The 22,089-nt window shown below is 44.7% G+C and overlaps 1 protein-coding gene across 1 annotated transcript in view; it reads left to right on the forward strand.

Moving 5' to 3' along the window:
- Positions 1-22,089, forward strand: part of TMEM132C (transmembrane protein 132C) — a 266,114-nt gene that overhangs the window by 89,683 nt on the left and 154,342 nt on the right. Inside the window, 1 exon segment of the mRNA XM_033174396.1 lies at positions 2,068-2,956. Coding sequence (XP_033030287.1) covers positions 2,068-2,956 — 889 coding nt within the window.

A 22,089-nucleotide genomic window follows, 5' to 3' on the forward strand; every position in this document is an offset into this window, starting at 1 on the left:
CCCATGTCTAGCAGAATCAAAATATATATTCTATTCTTGCTTGATTGCTATTACTATTTCTTATTGCATTTTCTGGCTCTTAATGGCAGTTTGCTCATTTGGAAGGAACAAATCCTGCCACCTTATCTCTCCAACATGAATTAAATATGAAGGTCCATCACCTTAAATTAACATTCTGGAGTTGTGGCACTCATTGCTATTTTCCTATCCCTGCCTCAACAGAAGAAAGTATCTCCCTTTATTGCTTTTCACTTGCTGGCATCCCACCTAGTTCCGTGCTTGTACAAAGGCAGACGGGTGCTGATGTGTTTGCGTTGCAATGCCTTGGCAGAATATTGATGAATCTGGCTGTCTTTTCAATGGCGGTGGAGTTGAGAATTTGCGACCTGTAAATCATAAAATCAAGTTTTAGCGGGTTATTAAACAGCTAAAATCTTCTCTTTAAAAAGAATGCAAAAAATGAGGAAAGCTAAGCCTGAGATGTCAAGATCCGTATCTCAGTGGTAGAGCATCTGTTTTTGCAAGCAGAAGGTCCCAGGTTCAATCCCTGGCATCTCCAAGTAGAGCTGGGGAAAACTCTCTTCTGGAAACCCTGGAGAGCCACTGCCAGTCAGTGTAGACAATACTGAGCAAGATGGCCCAATAAAACGACAACTTCCTATGTTCTGTCACTGCCATCACTGTGGTGTGCTGGGAAGGTGAGAAGGAGGGATGAGGTGGCAGCAAGATTGGCAAGGTTCAAACACACCAGCAGGAGTGCCGCATTGGCTTTGCCAGTGTGTTTGTGCTATGCCACGCTTTGCTTCTTTCCTCTGGTGTGTCACTGTGACAATGGGGATGGGGTGGTGGTGGCAGGGGAGCAGTCCCACCTTGCCTCAACCACTGCAAGTGAGATCCTTGCAGCTCTCTGGGCCTCTGCAAGCTCCCAGCATTGCTAGTCTCTAATAGCAACAACCATGTTCCAAAATGCAAGACTATGATAAATCCAATTCATTTCAGCTCAATAATCAATTTGCCTGATGGTAGATTTGGGTCAGAATAAAAGATTCAGGACAGACAACAGAAAGAGCTTTAGCTAAACTATGGAATTTGCTCCTACTAAATGTAGTAATGGCCACCAACTTGAATGGTTTAAAAGAGGATTAGACTAATTTATGGATATTATTTGGTGGTGATCACAAGTGGGGAGAATGCTGTTATGTTCAGGTCTTGCTTGCAGGCTTCCCATAGGCATCTGGTTGGCTGCTGTGAAAACAGGATGCTGGGATAGATGGACCCTTGATCTGATCCAGCTGGGCTCTTCTTATGTTCAGGCAAAGGAAAGTTATTTATCACATAGGGCATTTTTTAATCAAATCCGCTGCCACAAGATATAATGATAACCCCTGGCTTAGATAGTTGAAATGGGAGATTGGACAAATTCAGGAAGGAAGAGGTACATTCAAGGAGGGTACAGAGCACGGTATGGTCTGTAGAGAGAACATGTTGCCTCAAGAGAGTCCAGGGGGCTAGATATAGAAAGGTTGAGGTCTGCATCTGGCCCCTAGGCATGATGCTCCCCACTCCTGATACTTCTCCACTCTTGAGACACTGATTGATAAAACTTCATTTGCAGCCATAACTGCATCTGGTCTCGAGACATCCCAGATCCCAAACTGAATTGGGCTAATCCAGGATTTGTCCAGAGTGGGTTGGACGCCTCGGACACTGTGCAGCACTGGACAGGGTCAGAGCCACCCAGGGTGCTCTGGATCTGTCAAGGAGGGGATATGAAACATGTGGTGGGGAGGGGAGACAGAGAATGGGAGATGATGTAGTCCAGGAATCTCTCCCCCCACCCCCACAACAGCCAACCTTAGCATGTTGCAAGGTCCCTAATTGCATTCAGGCCTCAGATAATGTTGAGCATGGAGTGATTCTGTTTGAATTAGGACCCAATCAAGGACACAAAATCGGGCCCTGAACCAAACTGGATCTTTCTTGCACAAACCTGAATCATAGCTAACTGGGCATTGTCTCATCTGACCCATCTTGTTCTTTGTTTTTTGCCTTCTTCTTTGCCAACAGTGACCATTGGCCGTGGGGCCTCAGACAATGTTCAGAAGTTTTCCTCTCTGCCAACATATCTACCTGTAAGATATCAGATCTCCAGCACTGAGAGTTCATTTTTCCTCAAAGAAAGTAACCAGGAGTTCATGCGGAACTCCAGTTTGCAATCTCGAATGGAGACCTTCTTCACGTACAAAGCCAAGAAGACCCCTGTGATCAATGCTAGTTATGGGCCCTTCTCTGTGGAACAGGCTGTGCCCCAGGACCTGCTGCTGAGCTCAAGCTTTTTTGGATCCACCAACAAATTTACGTTCAATTGGAAGCTTAAAGCGTACATCATGAGTGAAAAGGTCTATTTGACCAGGCCCAAAGTCCAAGTTCTTTTTTACATTGTGGGAAGAGATTGGGATGACTACAGCATGACAGAGCAGCTGCCTTGCATGCGAGTCTTTGCCTTTCGGGAAACACGGGAGGTTCGGGGCAGCTGCAGATTGAAGGGTCATCTGGGCTTGTGTGTGGCTGACCTGGAACTTCAGCCCACCTGGTTTAACCCAGCAACGGTTGCCACCGGCCGCAAAAAGGCATCCAATCAGTCTGAAGGGAGCTCAGTGGAGCTTTACTACACCATTCAGCCTGCAGACGAGAAAGCAGAGTGTACTTCGGAAGACATCCGGAAGGGGAACGCCATCCGCCCAGGGAAGGAAGGGTCAGGGGAAACCATGTCCCACTTGCAGCGAATTGGTTCCGTCACTCTCTACAGGACCCCGGAGAGCTCTCAGCTGACAGAGCTGTGGCTGGACAGCAACATCGTCATCTGGTTGCCAGCGAAACCCATCAGACAAGGAGAAGTTGTGAGCGCTTTGGTGACGGTCACCAACAACATCACTGTGGACCAATTCATCCTGAGGTATAATGAGTCTGCATGTCTGCATGTGTCGTGTTCCTGGGTGTGATCAGTGGGTGGGTTGACTCAGATGGCTTTTCAGCTGGCTGCTCTCTGCTGACACTGGCAAGCTTAGATTGGGGGGAAAGGCAGTAGCTCAGTGGCTGAGCATCTGCTTTGCATGCAGAAGGTCCCAGGTTCAATCCTTGGAATCTCCAGGTAGGACTGGGAATGGGCTTCGTCTGAAACCCAGAAAGCCGCTGTCAGTCATTGGAGACAGTCCAGAGCTACATGGACCAATGGCCTGACTCTGCATGATGCAGTTCCTAGGTTTCCCCATCCTAGATGAAAGAACTTTTGGGCAAGCTTTATTTATGAATTTTTCCTTTGATTTCTATGCTTTACAGTCAAGGGATATTTGTGATAAAGGTCACAACTGCTCTTCCAGTGCTTTAGGCAACTGAAGGTTTCCCCAAGGATTCCACACATGAACATATTTATGTCTCAAGCTTATATGAATTACGTTAATGCAGGACTGATCATAGTGGAGAGCGGGGAAATAACTTTTGGGGGCAGATAGCCCTCCGGAGGCTAGAAACAGAAAATAATTTCTAAAAGAGAGTTGAAGGGTTATGATCTTGCTATTGTTGCTTCCAGTTTGTAGACTCTAACAGCCAGGGCCAGTTAGTGAGTTGGCACACCTCAATCTTGACCAGTGACTGTGGTGTCTAGCCCAAAAACCCTGATGTAGGTGAATACGAATACAGCTCTGGGACATTTTTCAGAGCAGGGGTAAAGACATCTTCTGCTAAAACGCTTGGGTGACTGATAGGCTTCGCCTGCTCTGTTGACCAAATGAGGTGATAACAAGGCTTTCAAGTTTGTTTGTGACAGCTTAGCATTGAGAAGGCAGTGAAAAGGGGAAAAAATGATCAAGCAGAGGTTGGATACACCCTTCCTTTTCTTTGAAGGTGTCCCTGGTTCCCACTAATGGTTTAAATGATTGCACTTCTTTGCCAAGGTTGTTTTCATTCCTAATTAAAAGCAAACAATTTCATTTCCAGATTCAGATAGGTAGCTGTGTTTGTCTGACGCAGTAGAAATATATATTAAAATTTTTAAAAAATTGTCCAGTGGCACCTTAGAGCCCAACTAAGTTTGTTCTTGGTATGAGCTTTCGTGTACATGCACACTTGGTATCTGAAGAAGTGTGCATGCACATGAAAGCTCATACCAAGAACAAATTTAGTTGGTCTCTAAGGTGCCAGTGGATATATATATATATATATATATATATATATATATATAATTTCCAGCTTGCCAAAGTCCTTATTTTGTTGAAAGGTCCTTGTGCTTTGTGCAGTATTGAGTTGAGTGGAATTTACTCCAAAGAAACTATGCATAAGATTGCAATCATGATGATACTAATAAATTGGGTATTGTGGTATATACTGTACTGTGGATATATAGATAGGGGAGGGAGAGCTGCCTGCCTCCGGACTCTCCTTGGGGGGCATAGTCTATCATGACAAGCACCTCCAAAATAAGCAGCTTCAAAATTTACCATTATGTCACTGCCTTGGGGCCAGTTACTAGAATAGGCATTTGAGCCGGAATCTGAAGTTCAGTAGCCAGGAATGCTGCTCCACTGACTGTGAAGATTAGAAGGCCATTTTTTATTTTCTTGTTTTTTTATTGCGTTTATATGCAACCTTTCTTCACCAAGCAGCCAAAGGTGATGTACATAGTTTTACCATTCAGTTAATCTCCACAACAGCCTAGACTGAGAGGCAGTGACTGGCCCAAAGTCACCCACCAGTGAGCTTCATGACCAAGCAGAGGCTTGAGCCTAGGTCTCTCAGGTCCCTCATCCAACACTCTAACCACTACACCATACTGCCTTATACCAGGCTTAGGGAAGCCACAGGCGTAGTACTATTGTAGGGGCCATCACTGCTATGTTCTGTGACTGATGAAGATTCTAATGCCTCTGTGTGTGTGTGTGTGTGTGTGTGTGTATCCATGATGTTCTAGATTAGGATCCATGAAGTCTAGTGTCAGTAGGTTGCCACACTGGGCAGTTGCCAGGCCACTCCTATTGCCTAGCCCTGCACCATACATTAATTTGTCACCATTCCCAGTACAGTGGTACCTCGGGGTTACATACTTAATTGGTTCTGAGGTGCCGTTCCTAACCCGAAAAGTACGTAAGCCGAATGGCGATATCGCGCATGCGCGAAAACGCGATATCGTGCTTTGCGCATGCGCAAACTGCACAGAACGCTTATGCGCAGCGAAAAACACTTCTGGGTTACTGGAGTACATAGCCCGAAAAAAACGTAACCCGAAGTGGACGTAACCCAAGGTACGACTGTACTCTTGTCAGCACCAAGTGACCAAGTTTGGGCACTGCTGTTTACATTTTCCATGATGTCCCAAATGAAGCATTGCTGCAGGCTGAGGACAATATCTGACTGAAATAATGTGCGGAGGGGAGGCAGCAATCTGGGAAGTGATCCACCTGCAAGAAAGGAAATTCCGGCTAAACATTAGGAAGAGCATACTGGCAGTAAGAGCTGTTTGGCAGTGGAACGGGCTCTCACGAGAGGTGGTGGACTCTCCTTCCTTGGAGGTTTTTAAGCAGAGGTTGGATGGCCATCTGTCATGGATGCCTTAGCTGAGATTCCTGCATTGCAGGGGCTTGGACCAGATGACCCTTGGGGTACCTTCCAACTCTACAATTCTACGCTGCTATAATTCTATGATTGAATCAGTTCTGGTCCCTGCCTCAAACCCAGTTCAAGACCCTTTTGACACAGACACGCTGCAAGCGGAAGTGCTGTAGCTCAGAGGCATCCAGAAAGTCCCCCATTTCAATCCTTGGTACCTCCAAGGTAGGACTAGTGAGGGCGTATAGTCTGAAATCCTAGGAAGCCAGTCCAGGTGGTCTGACTCTGTATAAGGCAATTTCCTATGTTCCTATATCAGGTTTTGAGTTGGCTATTTATTTGGGGAAGAGCCATTGCTCTGTGATAGATCATCTGCTGTGCAGAGTGTCCATTCCAGTTTCTGACATCTTTAAGTTGGGCTGGAAAGGACCTGGCGAGCTGCTGCCTGTCAGTGTAGACAGTACTGAGCTAGGTAGACCCATCACCTGGCTCTATATAAGGCAGATTCCTATTTTTGTCCTGCTATAACCTGAGGTCAAACCAGGGCTGCAGGTTTGTAAAATACTCAAAGAAGCTTTGTAAGACCTGCTCCGCCACGTCACAGAAAAGAATCCACGTGTGCACAACCGTGTATCACTTTCAGCTCTTGGGGGAGGTATTATTTGTCTCCAACCTTGCAAAAATATGGGGGAAGGAAAGGAAACTGATTGTCCTGGAAGCAGCTTTGGTTAAGTTGATGAGATAATCTGCGTGACACCTGCCAGCTGAGTGGAACGTCTGAGGCTGATTGTAAAGACTTCTGCTGCAACCTTTAGAAATGGTGCAGTGAAACAGTTTATCAAGTTTAAAATCAGACCTGCGTTGAGGAGGAAGTCTATTAGAATAGAATAAGAACTAAAGATTGGATAAAATAAGTCCCTGTGCAGATATTTGCTGATTTATGGCTATAAGTTTATCATTTATTTTGTGTTTTCTTTTGTAGTTTTGTAGTGTTATGTGTTTACAGGTGAAACTCGAAAAATTAGAATATCGTGGAAAAGTCCATTGATGTAAGCAATTGTTTTCATTAGCTACTGGAGTTTAATCAATCAATTTATTTATTGCATTAGCCCTATGGCCTTAGCACATAGTAAAAGACCAGGCAGTAGCCTGACACGATTATGCAAAGAATACAACAGATACAGTTAAAACAATTGGAAGTAAAATCGTACTGGATAAAACAAAGTAAAAAGCACTAGTGGGCGTGGCGACAGTGTCCATGTTGGGAATATACATAAGACTAAGGCTAAGGAAAGTTGGCCAAAAAGGTGGTCCTGAGTTTCAGGACCTGTAATATGTAGATGGCCACTACACCTGAAACCAAGGGGTTGGCATCCGCCAGTAGATATTTCATGTGGTCATCGTCTCTGGCGATAGTCAGCGGGATTAGAGGGAGATGCCTAGATCTTATTGAGGCATATAGTGGGCAGTAGAGGAAGAAGTGAATAAAGTCATCTATCTTTCCATTGATGCCTGGGCAGAGTCGAAGATCCAGAGGGGTATTGGAAAATACACCCTGTAGGAATGCTGTGGGAATGGCAATAGACTCATGACATGCAAAGCGAGATATGTCAAGCCTTTGTTTGTTATAATTGTGATGATTATGGCACACAGCTGATGAAAACCCCAAAGTTGAAATTGTTAATTTGGGGTTTTCATCAGCTGTACGCCATAATCATCACAATTATAACAACTAAAGGCTTGACATATCTCGCTTTGCATGTCATGAGTCTATCTCATATATTAGTTTCACCTTTTAAGTTGAATTACTGAAAGAAATAAACCTTTCCACGATATTCTAATTTTTCGAGTTTCACCTGTATGTGCTGTGATAATAAGTTAATAAAAAGCATTTACACAAACACACCCACAAAAAGAAATGGTCCAATGGGAGACTGGACTAAACATTGTGCTGCTCTTACACCAGAATCCTAAAACGGACATTGCTCTAGGTTTTTATTCCTTATCTGGCATTCTCTCAGACTGCTCCCCATGAATACAGGTGGGGGAGAGATTCATTTCAGTTTGCGCTGAAAAGAGAACCTCCTTAATTTTCACTTCCTGAAACAATATGCAAACCGACATGCAGCACTCTTTGAAAAGCACGCTTCTTCAAATTTTGCTGTGGAGTTTTCCAGCCAAGTGATGTATTAAAAAAAAAAAGCATTTACTAGGATAAAGTGTGCCTTTAAAAAAATGTTCATGTTAGTGAGCATGCCAAAGGGGGAAAAAATGCATTTATCAGTCACTTATCACAGTAAAAAGTCTCAGTGCAACTTGAGAAGGTGACACACAATATATAAAAAGCAATTTAAAGCCAGGGGTGGGGGAGGTCGCAATGCATTTGTTCGTTCTTCATGGAAATTTGCACAAAAAATGACGATGAATTTTCATGAAGGCTTAAAAATAAAATAGCAGAAATAAATTGCCAGCTGATATGCAAATGTGGAGAACTTAATTTAAGATTGTGAAGATGAGAAAATTAGAAGAATGGTGAGATAAGCATAAATACTATATTTTTACATGTATTCGATCCAAGCTTCTGTGGCAGGAGGAGGTTGTCCCCCCCCCCCCCCAGTTGAAAGCAACTACAGTGGAACTTCGGTTTTCGAATGTAATCCGTTCCAGAAGACCGTTCAACTTCTGAAACATTCGGAAACCGAGGATCAAAATCCTCAGTTGGCAAAATCCATTGAAAAAAGTGGAAAAAACATGCAGCGGAAGCCGTTCAACTTTAGAGGCGCGTTCAAAAACGGAAGCAATTACTTCTGGGTTTTCGGCGTTCGGTTTCCAAATCATTCAACAGAGACGTTTGAGAACCGAGGTTCCACTGTCTTTGTCTCGCTCCTGTCATGCAAAAGAAGACCAACTCTTTGTGCTTGACATTTGGGATGATATCATTTTCCAGTGACAGCAAGTCTTACATGGAATTAGGTACAAGATGTTGCCCTGTAATGGCTGATGACAGTGCAAAATAAAAATTAAAAATAAAAATAGGTAGATGAACCAGTGGCCTGACTTGGTAGAAGGTTGATTCCTATGTTCCTATTGCATTCTGCCCTTCATTCAGATCCATGAGGACTAGAATCTCACTTTAACTTCAGAGGAAGCTTCATAGTTCAGCAACAAAATAAAAATCCTTCCAGAAACCAACTAAGTTTGTTATTGTTATGAGCTTTCATGTGCATGCACACTTCTTCAGATACACTGAAACAGAAGTCACCAGACCCTTATATATAGTGAGAGGGTGGAGAGGGGTATTACTCAGAAGGGTGGTGGGAATGTGTGATTGGCTGATAGGTGTTGAAAACCTGTTGACAACTGTTAACGACTGCAATTGGTCTTACAGGAAAAAGCAAGGGGTGAGATGTATAATTACCATGTATAATGAGATCAGAATCCAATGTCTCTATACAGACCAGGTCTCTCCATGGTTTTAAGTTTGGTAATAAGTTGCAATTCAGCAACTTCTCTTTCCAGTCTATTCCTGAAATCCTTTTGTAATAAGACAGCTACTTTGAGATCTTGTATAGAATGTCCTGGGAGATTGAAGTGTTCTCCTACTGGTTTCTCTGTCTTGTGATTTCTCTAAGGTGCTACTGGAAGGAATTTTTTTAATTTTGTTTTGACTATGGCAGACCAACATGGCCACCTACCTGTAACTAGCTCAGCAACAGACCATATAATTTGCATGCAGGAGGTTCCAGGCTCAATTCCTGGCATCTTCACCTAAGACAGGGAAAGTCTTCTGTTTGAAACCCTGCAGAGGCACTGCCAGTCAGTGTAGACAGTACTGAACTGGATGAACCAATGACATTACGTTCTTGTGTTTCACTCCATGCTAGGCACACAAAAAATGAGTCTGCTCGTAGAAAGGCTTTGCTGGACGCAGCAGCAACGGGCATTCTCACTTTGGAAATGCAGAGCCCAACCTGCTGTTTTGGTCCGCCTCTAGGATTAACCAGACTGCATGGCCTCTTAGATAGAAAACAGATGTAAAGAAAAATGTGGTGTTCTTGATACTAGCAAAGCTGGAGATTAAATGTAGGTGGTGAGAGAGAGGGAGAGGGAGAGGGAACACTATGACTTTATAGAATACTCTGCATCAGGGATGGTGAATATTAAAACCAAGGGCCAAAGGCAGCACTCTAACTTCCCTGTCTGACCCTTGGGACTGTCTCCAGGCCACCCTCCTCACTAGCCTTGCTTTGCTTCCTCTTTGAGTTCTTTGGCCTGGCTCATACCAGTCCTGGGTGATGTATCAATACATCTTTAGTGCAAAAGGCAGCCTACATGGATGTTGTTTTCCTGTTTTCTGTGGGAAGCTATGTGGGTTTTTGGGGTTGGGAGGAAACAGATGCACTCCAGAATCCTAATAAATTAAGAAGTTGGTTGTTTCTACTGGGTAATCAGCAAGAATAAAAACCTCACTCCAAATAAGTATTGCATTTAACAAATCAATCTCTTTAAGCCAGGGATGAAACTCGGGCACTAAATAATAAGAATAAATTATTACTAGGTAAAAGGTAAAGGAAGGGATGCTGGTGGCGCTGTGGGTTAAACCACAGAGGCTAGGGCTTACTGATCAGAAGGTCGGCGGTTCGAATCCCCATAACGGGGTGAGCTCCCGTTGCTCAGTCCCTGCTCCTGCCCACCTAGCAGTTTGAAAGCATGTCAAAGTACAAGTAGATAAATAGGTACCACTCCAGCGGGAAGGTAAACGCCGTTTCTGTGCGCTGCTCTGGTTCGCCAGAAGTGGCTTAGTCATGCTGGCCACAGGACCCGGAAGCTGTACGCCGGCTCCCTTGGCCAGTAACGTGAGATGAGCGCCGCAACCCCAGAGTCAGACACGACTGGACCTAATGGTCAGGGGTCCATTTACCTTTAAAACGTAAAGGTAAAAGACCCCTGGACAGCTAAGTCCAGTGAAAGGAGACTATGGGGTGCGGCGCTCATCTCGCTTTCAGGCCAAGGAAGACAGCATTTGTCCACAGATGCAGGCCCAAACAGAGGGGGTGGGGTGTCATATGGTCCACTTGGCCCGGGCCTCCGATTCCAAAGGGGGCCTCGGTCGGCATATTCACAATCGCTCACCATTATTTAAATGTAAATATTTAAAATAATCCTTTTCCCTATGTATTTTTAAAAAAGCACTATTGTATATGAAAATGTGAAAATTATTTATATACGTACTTATTTATAAGACTTCGGAGATCCCCAGGGTAAAAAAAGGGGGGGCACATTATCTACCTGGCCCTGCACAGATGGCTTTCTGGGTCGTGTGGCCAGCATGACTAAACCACTTCTGGCACAACGGGACACCGTGACGGAAACCAGTGCGCACTGAAATGCCATTTGCCTTCCCGCTGCGGCAGTGGTGCTGTGGTCTAAACCAGTGAGCCTCTTGGGCTTGCCAATCAGAAGGTCAGCAGTTCAAATCCTCGTGATGGGGTGAGCTCCTGTTGCTCAGTCCCAGCTCCTGCCAATCTAGCAGTTTGAAAGCATGCCAATGCAAGTAGATAAATAAATAAATTACTACTACTACTATTACCAACAATACAAAATTCCAGCTGTTTTCTACTCAGTCTTCACCAATACTTTATCAAGCTCTGACCAAACCTTCACCTGTGTCTTGAAGGTGCAAGACCCCTCAGTTAGCATAACCACATGCTGCAAAGTTTTGCTAAGATGTACCATCTCAGGTTACAAGTAAGGAATTGCACGTTTGAATGCTCTCTCATATAAATAGTCTTCTGCACATACTGTAGAACACTTTCAAGTTAGGGACACAATTGCTTTCTTAAAATCAATTGTAGTGGAGCAATAGAAACAAGTTTTTCCTGCTGCCTGGGGATAGGCAGTTTGTACTAACATCACAAAATAGTTTTTTAGAATAAATAAAATCCTTTGATTATTAGGGTGCTCACTGGAAGGGCAGATCCTGAAGTTGAGGCTCCAGTACTTTGGCCACCTCATGAGAAGAGAAGACTCCCTAGAAAAGACCCTGATGTTTGGAAAGATGGAGGGCACAAGGAGAAGGGGACGACAGAGGATGAGATGGTTGGACAGTGTTCTCGAAGCTACTAACATGAGTTTGGCCAAACTGTGAGAGGCAGTGAAGGATAGGTGTGCCTGGCGTGCTCTGGTCCATGGGGTCACGAAGAGTTGGACATGACTGAATGACTGAACAACAACAACAACACCCCACATTTTCTTCAAAAAAAAAATTGCTTTGCACAGGCAACTACCATAGAATTATCAAAATTTCAAAAGTAAGGGGTCCATGGTCTGGCTTTTGAAAAATAGGTGGTCATCAGTACCTAATTAGCTAATTGGGAAGCACTGTTCTAGACTTTTGGGGGACTTCCAAACAGAAAGTCCCCAAACCACCCTGGAGTGGTCTGCAGTTGGATCTGGGACTCCGAGACTCCCTGTTCCAAACCCAGTCCAATCCTGACAGCCAATAGCTCTATCAGGGTTGACCAGAGCATTTAAACTCCCTGACCTACCCATCCTTTGAATTCATTGACAAGACACACATCTCACTGTGCTTTGCCATCCCTCACAGGTGTAGCAAAAAGTCCATGTATCTCATTTGCTTCCTTCCTTCCTCTCTCTCTCTTTATTTATAGCTAATGATACAACTAAGTTATGAGATGTTTGCTTTACATTTATCCTTTTCAAACATAAGGAGATTTATGTAATGCCCTTATGGCCATTTATTACACAGGAATCTCGTATATCTGTGGTGTGATTACCCAAGCTGAGGAAAGCTGATGGAAATCTTCCTGCGTTGAGCAAAGTCGTCATTATTCAAACCTTGCTGTTCAGAAGTGGAGGGAGGAGCAGAGCAGGGAGAGCTGGGGAGGGAGGATGCTCCACGAAAAATTTCATTTCAGTCAGATTTGGAAACTCTCACACCAAATTCTACTTGGAGTGTGCTGTCCGTTGTTTGCCAGGGGCTTTGAAACTGAGGCAAGTTCAAACCATAATCTTTTTTTTTTTTTTTTTGTCTAAATGAATAGCCACATTCACATTGTTTTGTTCCATTGGCTGGTGTCAGGGAACTGTCCCCAGCGCAGCGCATGGTGATGGAAGGGCACTTGGGATGCTACAGAGAGCCCCGGTCCCACCTGACCAGCAGCACCTCCTCTGGCAGCCGAGGGAGCAGCGAGGCTTCGAGCGGGGAGGGGCAGGCTTTTCAGGGTATGGAGGGAGAAGGCTCTGAGGATGCTGAAAAGCCCTTGCACTCCTCTCGCTCAAGGGGCGAGGAAAGAGACACACAGCTTCCGGTGCCCCAAAGGCGTCAAGGCATGAAACGAAAGGATGGGAGGTGGGGTTTCTGTATACCGAAGCTCTTTTGTTGGGGTCAGAACTGGAAGGGGGCATTCCCGGATTCTGACGATGCTTGATACAGGCATGAACTTATTAGCTCTGCACTGTACATAGTTTGCACAATATAACTCTTAAAGGAAACTCGGAGTTTTGCCTGCTTACTCATGAGCAACCAACAGAGGACCTTACAGCTGGTCAAATCATTTGTTCAATGCACTTCAGTGAAAAAAGGCTGCCAGTGTGGCTTCAGGATTGCAGTTTAAAAGTCATGCTACACAAGGAAAATGAGGGGGGAGGGATGAGGAAAACTCAGCCTCATCCCACATTTAACCTTTGCTCACACCGGCACACCCAGTGACCCACAGAAGTGGTTAATCCTGTGGAGGAGTGAACAAACAACTTACCCTTCTCCCCACAGATAAAGTAATGGGTGCTTGGAGGCATTTGTGCAACCCCTTGCTTGGTTCATATGAACCTCCCACATTTAATTTCTACCTGGTTGCCTCAGAGGATGTCCTTCATCAGTGACCATTTCACTAGACTGCTTGCTTCAAAGGTAAAGGCGAGACACTTAGGCCCCCGTCATTGGACTAGCTATGACCAATTGCCAATTGGTTCTTCATCTCCCAGAACCACCATCACCACCAGTGGACTTTCTGCCTCACAGTATCGGAGGACAAAGTGAAACAGCGAGGGCCCCTCCATCAGCCTGTCAGTGGCACACGAATGTAGCAAACAAATAAATAAATGTTACGTTATGTGCTCTGACTCATCACAGTCTCTCAGGCAAGACCTTTTATGAGTTTGGCCACTGCTGTCAGGTGTAGAATGCCCTCCACCACTCTTTTCCCCCTTTCATTCTGTGGAACCCCACAAAATGGAACCCACTTTCTGTGTGGCTGCATCATCATTATGCCAGCCTTGTAATGACAGAGCCTTCCTTCCTGCAGCTGAGGATCTAGGGGCAAACCCAAAGTGCTGTGAATGAGGACACAACCCTTCCCCATGGAACTGACTGGGTCTCACATTTCCTATCAGCTGTGGCTGCCAGCTTTTTGTTTCCCAAAATTCTGCTACTTGAAAAGAAAAATAACCTGTCCATCTAGTCTGGCATCCTGTTCTCACAGTGGCCAACCAGGTGGGGATCCTGCAAGAGGGACCTGAGTGCAATGGCATTTCCCCCTCCTGGGTTTTCCAGCTTAATGGCAGAACATCTGCCTTGCATGCAGAAGGTCTCCAGTTCCATCCCCAGCATAGGTCTGGGAGAGACCTATCCCTGAAACCCTGGAAAGCTACAAGGAGTCAACGTGGAGGATGCTGAGCTAGAAAGAATGTTGGTCTGTCTTGGTATGAGGCAGCCTCCTGTAACTTTAAATTCCACGTAATGCCCTAACATTTATCTGCAGGGCAGTGTGCCATGTTTGATTTGGCATGGGATTACGCACAGCACGCCAAGGCATTTAATACTGAGAGCGTGACTATCCTGTGACTTAGCTGTTAAATCTGTTAACTTGATGCAGAAGGTGCCCAGCAGACCAGATCACAGGTGGTGCTGAGCAGGATAAGACAGGCGGGGGGGGGGGGAAGGCGAGGGATGAACTTCTGCGGTCCGATTAGGAAACCCCCATGTTATTTTCATCCCGGTGGATGGCAGAGTTTTCCTCTTCCCAGTTCCTCGGCTTGGGATAGCATCTTGCAAGGTTCCGGGTTTGTAAAAGAGAGGTATGGAATTACCCATTGCCAGCTAACAAGTTGACGGCAAGACAATAGACAATTAGCAAGGATAATAAATAATCAGCTTGCAAGAGGGATAGAGGCTAAATGTGGCCAGGAGAGCGATTAAACAGATCAGCCGAGACAGTTCTCTGTGGTGGGATCCTAATGAGTATTGACAGTACAGCTGTATTCAGGATGTCTGGGGCAGGGTGAACTAAGGAGGCTGGAAATATTAGCATGGAAGGAGATTAAGCATTATAATAGATGTGTACAAGGTGATGGCAGCCCATGACTTGCCTGCTTGACTCAGATCAATATATGAATGAATGTCTCCCTCCTTACACTAATTCTTGGCCTCACCACCTCATGCTGCTCTCCCCACCCCCTCTACCGCAAGCTGACTTTCAGAGTTTCCAGGTCAGAATGCTGCAAGGACAGCAGGAAACTTCAGTGTGCAGAATTCCCTTTTGTGCAGCTCTGTAGAGATGTAGCCAGTAGAGGGTGTTGGTGACAGTGTGGTGCAAACAGACTGGCGGCAGCACTGGAGTGGCTCTGCTGCTGTGTTTGAACCACACCAACCCAGAGCTGCCAACCTTCCTTTTTTTTGCATTGGGAAATGGCCATAGCTGTCAACTTTTCCTTTTTTTGCAATGGGAAACGGCGCTGGAATAAAGGAATTTCCCGCAAAAAAAGGGAAAGTTGACAGCTATGAACCAACCGTGCCGCCACCTCCCCCTTTCCCTCCTGGGAGGCAGCAGTAATCTGAGCAACTGGAGTCATCACTGTGATGCAGCAGCAAAAACAAACAAACAAACAAACAAAAAAAAAACACTAAAGCAATTCTAGGCTGCACCAGATCTAGGGAAGTATTAAAGGTAAAGGTAAAAGGACCCCTGACAGTTAACTCCAGTTGCGGACGACTCTGGGGTTGCGGCGCTCATCTCGCTTTACATGCCGAGGGAGCTGGTGTTTGCCTGCAGTTTTTCCGGGTCATGTGGCCAGTATAACTAAGCCACTTCTGGCGAAACCAGAGCAACACACGGAAATGCAATTTACCTTCCCGTCGGAGTGGTACCTATTTATCTACTTGCACTTTTTGGCATGCTTTCGAACTGCTAGGTTGGCAGGAGCTGGGACTGGGCAACGAAAGTATTAGTACTGCTCTATTCTGCCTTGCTCAGACCCCACCTGGAGAAGTGTGTCCAGTTCTGGGCACCACAGTTTAAGAGGGATATTCACAAGCTGGAATGTGGTACAGAGGAAGATGGGCAATATGTTTTATTGTATTTTTAATATTCTGTTGGGAGCCACCCAAAGTGGCTGGGGAAACCCAGCCGGATGGGCGGGGTATAAATAAATTAATTGTTGTTGTTGTTGTTGTTGTTTATGATCAAGGGTCTGGAAACCAAGCCTTATGAGAAGCGATTGAGGGAGTTGAGTATGGAGAGGAGAAGACTGAGAAGTGATATGATAGCCATCTTCATATATTTGAAAGGCTGTCATTTAGAAGATGGAACAAGCTTGTTTACTGCTGCATTACAGGATGGGACCCAAACCAATGGATTTAAGTTACAGGAAGGGAAATTCCAACTAAACCTTAGGAATAACTTTCCGATTATAAGACCTGTTCAACAGTGGAACAGACCACCTCAGAAGGTGGTGGACTCTCCTTCATTGGAGGTTTTAAGCAGAAATTGCATGGCCATCTGCCAGGGATTATTTAGCTGTGATTCTCGCATTACTGTTTGGACTTTGGTCATCCATTCCATCTCTACAATTCTATGATTCTATTATCAGTCCTCAATGAGAACTTCTTATGTGGTTTGAAATTATGGATATTGAAGGAAGCTGAGTGGAGAACAGAGAAGGAGAACTAGGGACGGAGGGAAAATGTGCTTCAGTTTTCATTTAAAGGTAAACCTACCTAATCCACCCTTTTGGAAACAATGCATGAATCAAAACACAGTCACCCTTCGAAATTCACGTCTCCTGAATTTTGCGACGCAGTTTTCTAGCCTAGTAATGTGTGCAAATGTGCATATATCGCAAGGCGAAAATATCAAAATCCAAATAGTTCTGGAAATAACATGCAAAATGCATTACATAGCAGGAAATCATTTTGCAAAACGTGTATCTTGGATATCGGGAGAAATTCACAGTAAAATGCGGGTGAGTTTTTAGGGGTGTGTTTCTTCAAAACAAATAAATTGCAAACTGATGTGGAAACGTGCAGAACTGAACCTGAGATTTTTTTTTTTGGGGGGGGGGGGGAGATTTATCCATCCCTAATTAGAACTTGTCCCTTTGGTTCTGCACCAGTCTGAACCTTCTTTCAGCATGCAGAGGAATGAACGTGCAGCTCCTTTTTTAGATGAAAGCGTGGCTGTTTAGTTCAAATCGATAGTTCAAACTTAGGAAGCCAAGCTTCAAAGACAGCTTACCCCATAGAATGATGTTGACCTGAGGGTAAGGTTTGTTTCATGTGTCCCCTGCGCCCCCCCCCCCTTGTGTACACGTGTGCCTTCAGATGTGAATGGCATCAAATCATTCCCCTTCATGCAGAGCGGCTCTGGAGCGCTCACAAGTTCAAAGCGCTTGCACTATTGTTAGGAGATTCAGCAAAAGTACCAAAGTGATCTGGCTCAGTTCTGGAGAATAAAGGGATGCAGCAACCATCAAACAGGCCCCTCCACCTCTTATTATTTCGTTTTCCATTTTCAGACACAGGTGGAGGAGAAATCAGATCCGAGTTTCAGATTCCTGTCAAGCAGTTTTGCTTATTATGGGCAGCATTTTTTTTAAAAGGCCTTGTGAAGATGGGCTTTACTTTGCTTTCAGTGTTATCGTTTAACTGGCTTATTACAGCTCAGCCAGAAAAGCAGGTGTTCCTCATAAGTTACGGGTGAGGAATCTTTCCCAGCCACATTCTCTTCCGGCAACCTTTCGAGAACCACTTGATCACTTTGATCTGCGGATTGAGCACTTTAACAAGGGCCCCATAATGTTCATTCTACACCTGCTGATTTTGCTTAGGTTTCTTTGATATTTTAAAAGTGAACTTCTTTCTTACTTCTGCCTTTTCGTTGACCATTTTAATGTATATTTTATGCAAAATGCTTAGTAGGGTTTATGATTAAGCTGTATAAAAATCCTGTTTCTCTTTTTAAACAATAAATGCCCTTGGTCAGCAGGGCTAGTGGCAAGCATGGGTGTGGTGCAAGGGATGTAAATTTTTCCTTTGTATCGTGCTCTGTGATTTCTACACCCACATCTCTACCTTCCATCCTGGGAAGCAAAGAGGCATTATCAGAGTTGAAGTTCCATCTGGGCAAAAATTCTCAAGGAAGGTGTGAAGCAGGGCTGAAGGGTGTGATCTGGGGAGCGGGTGGATGGTTGGGGAGAGTCCTGAGGTCCAGATAGAGTGGCTCTGAGGGCCACATCTGGTCTGTGCACCTACACCCTTGTGCAAATTAATTGAAACAAAACATGTTTTCTATCTTACTCGTAATCCTGTACTCTAAACAAACACGGAAATCAGTTGATCATTATGGTGTCGGGAGCTGCAGCCAATAGAAGGAATGATGTGCTCGCCACAATATATTGAGGTTCTATGAAAGAGAATTATTCCAGAGCTGGAAAAGAGGTATTTTGGGATATTGCAGCAGGACCTAGCCCCCTGTCACATATCAAAATTGGTGAAGTAATTCATGACAGAGCAGCAAATACAGGTACTTAATTGGCCAGGGAATTCCCCAGATGTAAATCCCATTGAGAATTTGAGTGCTATATGCAAAAGTCATCTCTGTGCTGTAGACTGTATGACTATGGAGAAGCTCATTCAGGCGCTGATTCAAGTGCGGTACAGGGATCCGAAAATCAACAGTGACTGTTTGAAACTACAGTCATACCTCATGTTGCGTACGCTCCGTGTTGCGTACATTCGGGATACGCACTCCCGCCCCCCCGGAAGTGTTTTCCGGAGCACGCGTGACTGCCAGATGTGCAGAACGCTTCTGTACACTTCGCACATGCACAGAAGTGCTCAAATCACGCAACTTCCGGGTTTTTGGGTTTTTTTTTTTTACTTGTGTTCGAGTTATGCACGCCTGCGTTATGCACGGCGACCCGGAATGGATCATGTGCATAACCCGGGGTTCCACTGTAGTAGACTCCATGCCAAGCCATGTTCAAATGCTGCTTAAAAATAGCAGAAGTCATATCAGTTATTAATGTACGTATATGTGAGTTTTGTACATGCTTGTGTGAGTTTTGTACAATAAACTACATTGTTTGTTTCATTTAATTTGAACAAGGGTGTAACATCCTCCTTGCCAGTGTTTCATTCACATCTGGTTGGCAACTGCGTGAACAGAAAGCTGTATCAGATGGATCCCTGGCCTGATCCAGCAGCGCTCTTCTTGCGTTCTTATGCCCCGCCTCTTCTAGTAACCCTCGGCTACTTTCTATATTAGGGGACAGCATTCTGAATCAATCAGTTTCCAAACATTCTCCAAGGGCAGCCCCATCTGGAGCATGTGACAGTAGCCTGGATTGTGACCAAAGCAATGTGCCACAGTGACCGTACCTTCCTTCTTCAGCATCTCCTGTTGCGCCAACAAGGTCCATTGCAATACTTTGGCCAACAATTGCTCAAAGTGCACCTGGAGACCCCTGTCTTTTCTCTGTCTCTCTCTCTGCCCGCTTCTTTTCTTTGGGAGGGGGGAATGTGTAAAGGGCCATCACCTCTCCTTGTTAACCTCCACAATTAATGATCTTCCCTCCGAAGCTCCCTTATACACTTGAAGGATCCCCAGAGCTAAGATAGGAAAATCGACTTGGGAGGAGGTCTTCGCACCTGTCTCAAGGCTTGGCTTACAAGCATTAATTAAAAGCACCTAGTTCTCTAGACTAATTAAGATGCAAGAGTGGCTAGTGAAATCTCTCCCCCCACACACTGCTGTCTGGGACAGTGCTGTCTAATAGCAGCCAAGGAACACCCACGTTCCAGTGAATACGCTTTCTTTTAACAAAGATAACATTTGCTGTGCTTACTAAATAATAATAATAATAATAATAATAATAATAATAATAATAATAATATTTTTTAAAAATGCATTCTGTGCTCTGATATATCAAAGGACCACTGTGGCAATCTTTTCTTTGATTATTTGATGTTGAGTTCCCAGAACACTGCAGAGAGAGAGAGCCCACAAGTTTGTAGGTTGGAATAGGAATTCTTATTTCCCCAAGGGGAGGAAACTATCAAGTGCGTATGTTTGTGTGTGTGTTTGCTTTATCTGCAAGGGAAGTGCAAGTAACTGGGAAATTGCGAAGCACCTCATAATGGAGGCGGGGGCCCTGTATTATTGCACATCCATTCTTGTGTCACTTGTATTCCTGGGGGTAAACCTAATTCAGTTTGCCTTTAAAGGCAAACCTACCTAATTCACACTTTAAAAAAAGAAAAGAAATCTGAACTAAAACACAGCCATCTTTCAAAATTTGCACTTCTCTGAATTTTGCAATGCCAAGTAACACATACAAAATTTTGCAATGCCAAGTAACACATACAAAAATGCATATACTAGGGTAAACTGTGCATAAATATCCATATGCCAGAGGTGCCGGGTATAGGGGGCTCTGGGTGCTTCAGCACCCACAAAAAATTGTTGTGGGTGCTTAGCACCCACACCGCAAAGCCCCTGACACAACATCTGAGGTCTTGCAAGGTCTTTGAACCTCACTTCTGGTGGCAACAGAAGTCAGGTTCCGAGGCTGGGGGGGGGCGTGTGACATCATGACATCATGTCACAACATGGTGTCATGACATCACCCACACTGGGCACCCGTAACCTGGGGCCCAAGTTAGCTCCCCTGCCATATGTTAGTGAAAACAACATACAAAAATACATGATATTGAGGAAAGTTGCTTTGCAAGGATACAACAAAAAGTGTCGTAAGAGGAAAAAATGCACTACAATGCTGGTGAATTTTCATCAGGACTTTTAAAATCATCACCATCATCATCATCATCAAACTGATTTAGAAATGTGCAGAACCAAACTTAAGATGGGAGGAATGAGGAACTGGGAGAAACCAACGTTGACAAATATGCTGATTCCTAGTTGCCAGTGGCTTCTCACAGAGTCACAACTCAACAGTATTCTGTTGCATGGACTATATATAGTTGGACCACGATTCCCAACCTTCTTGATGTTTGGGCTGAGCTGGTTGGGGCTGATGGAAGTTGGAAACAGCACTGGTTTCTAGAGCAGGGATGGGGAATCTATCTCTCCTGGTTAGATTTTGACCCACCAGCCACAGCCAGGATGTTCAATCTGGAAGGCCACAGGCTCCCACGCCCCTGCTCTAGAGAGATGTTAGCATGAGGAAAATGGTGGAGAAATTACTATGTCCGCCTCTTCAGATAACACTCTCCTCCTCCATGACACTTCTACATAGTGAGGTTGTCCAACCTCAGACACAGAGTGAACCTTGATGCTGATCACCTGCGTATTCAGATAGAAACCTAGCCAAAGGGGAGTTGAACAGCCGAATCCTTGAACTTGCTGAGTCTGTAAGCCTGAGATGGATGGAAGCACAGGAAGCTGTTCCTAGAAGAGCAAACCCTTGAAACAGCTTAAGCCGAAGGAAAGCAAGCTCCATGGCACATCAACTGTAAACTCTGCACCTTTCAAGGCCCTCGCATGTCTGCTGGAGGCACTGCACCTGTTTGGAATTCAGTGGACCCCCCCCCCCCCAAGTTTCTGCTACTGGAGAATCATGTCTCAGCAGCACCTGCAAAAGGGATGTCCTTGTTTCAGCAGACTGGGATGTCTCAAGGGGGAATACAGCCTGCTTCTGAATAATCAAAAGTCTCCTTATAGTAGTACACTCAGGGGGAACAGGGCCACTGAAGAAAACCAGCTTTCTTTTGAAACAGGTTGTTTGTTTCCTTTCAATCATTCCTAACATTTCCCACAAAGATTAGCAGATGGAAGCTTTGGTGTGCGGTTTAGAATGAAGTTTTCACTCGCAAAAAAACAACAACATCAAAATAGTTGCATAGCCTTCAGAGTGGAATTAGTAATCTAGGATATATAAACCATGTTCATGTGAAAGCTCTGTCTGAGAGCTTGTGACTCTTAAAATGAGGGTCATGGGTTCAAGTCCCACATTGGGGGGGGAATTATGGCATTGCATGAGATTGGACTGGATGACCATTGTGATCCCTTCCAACTGAGTTCAATGACTCAGAGATATCTGTTCCCCTGGCTACTTTGCTATTGCTATAAAATAGTGTTTCTATTGTTGCTACTACTTACCTTTGATGCAATTGAGTTGTATGTATGTAATACAGGTGAAACTCGAAAAATTAGAATATCGTGGAAAAGTCCA

The sequence above is a fragment of the Lacerta agilis genome, chromosome 17, assembly GCF_009819535.1.
Source record: "Lacerta agilis isolate rLacAgi1 chromosome 17, rLacAgi1.pri, whole genome shotgun sequence".
Taxonomy (NCBI): domain Eukaryota; kingdom Metazoa; phylum Chordata; class Lepidosauria; order Squamata; family Lacertidae; genus Lacerta; species Lacerta agilis.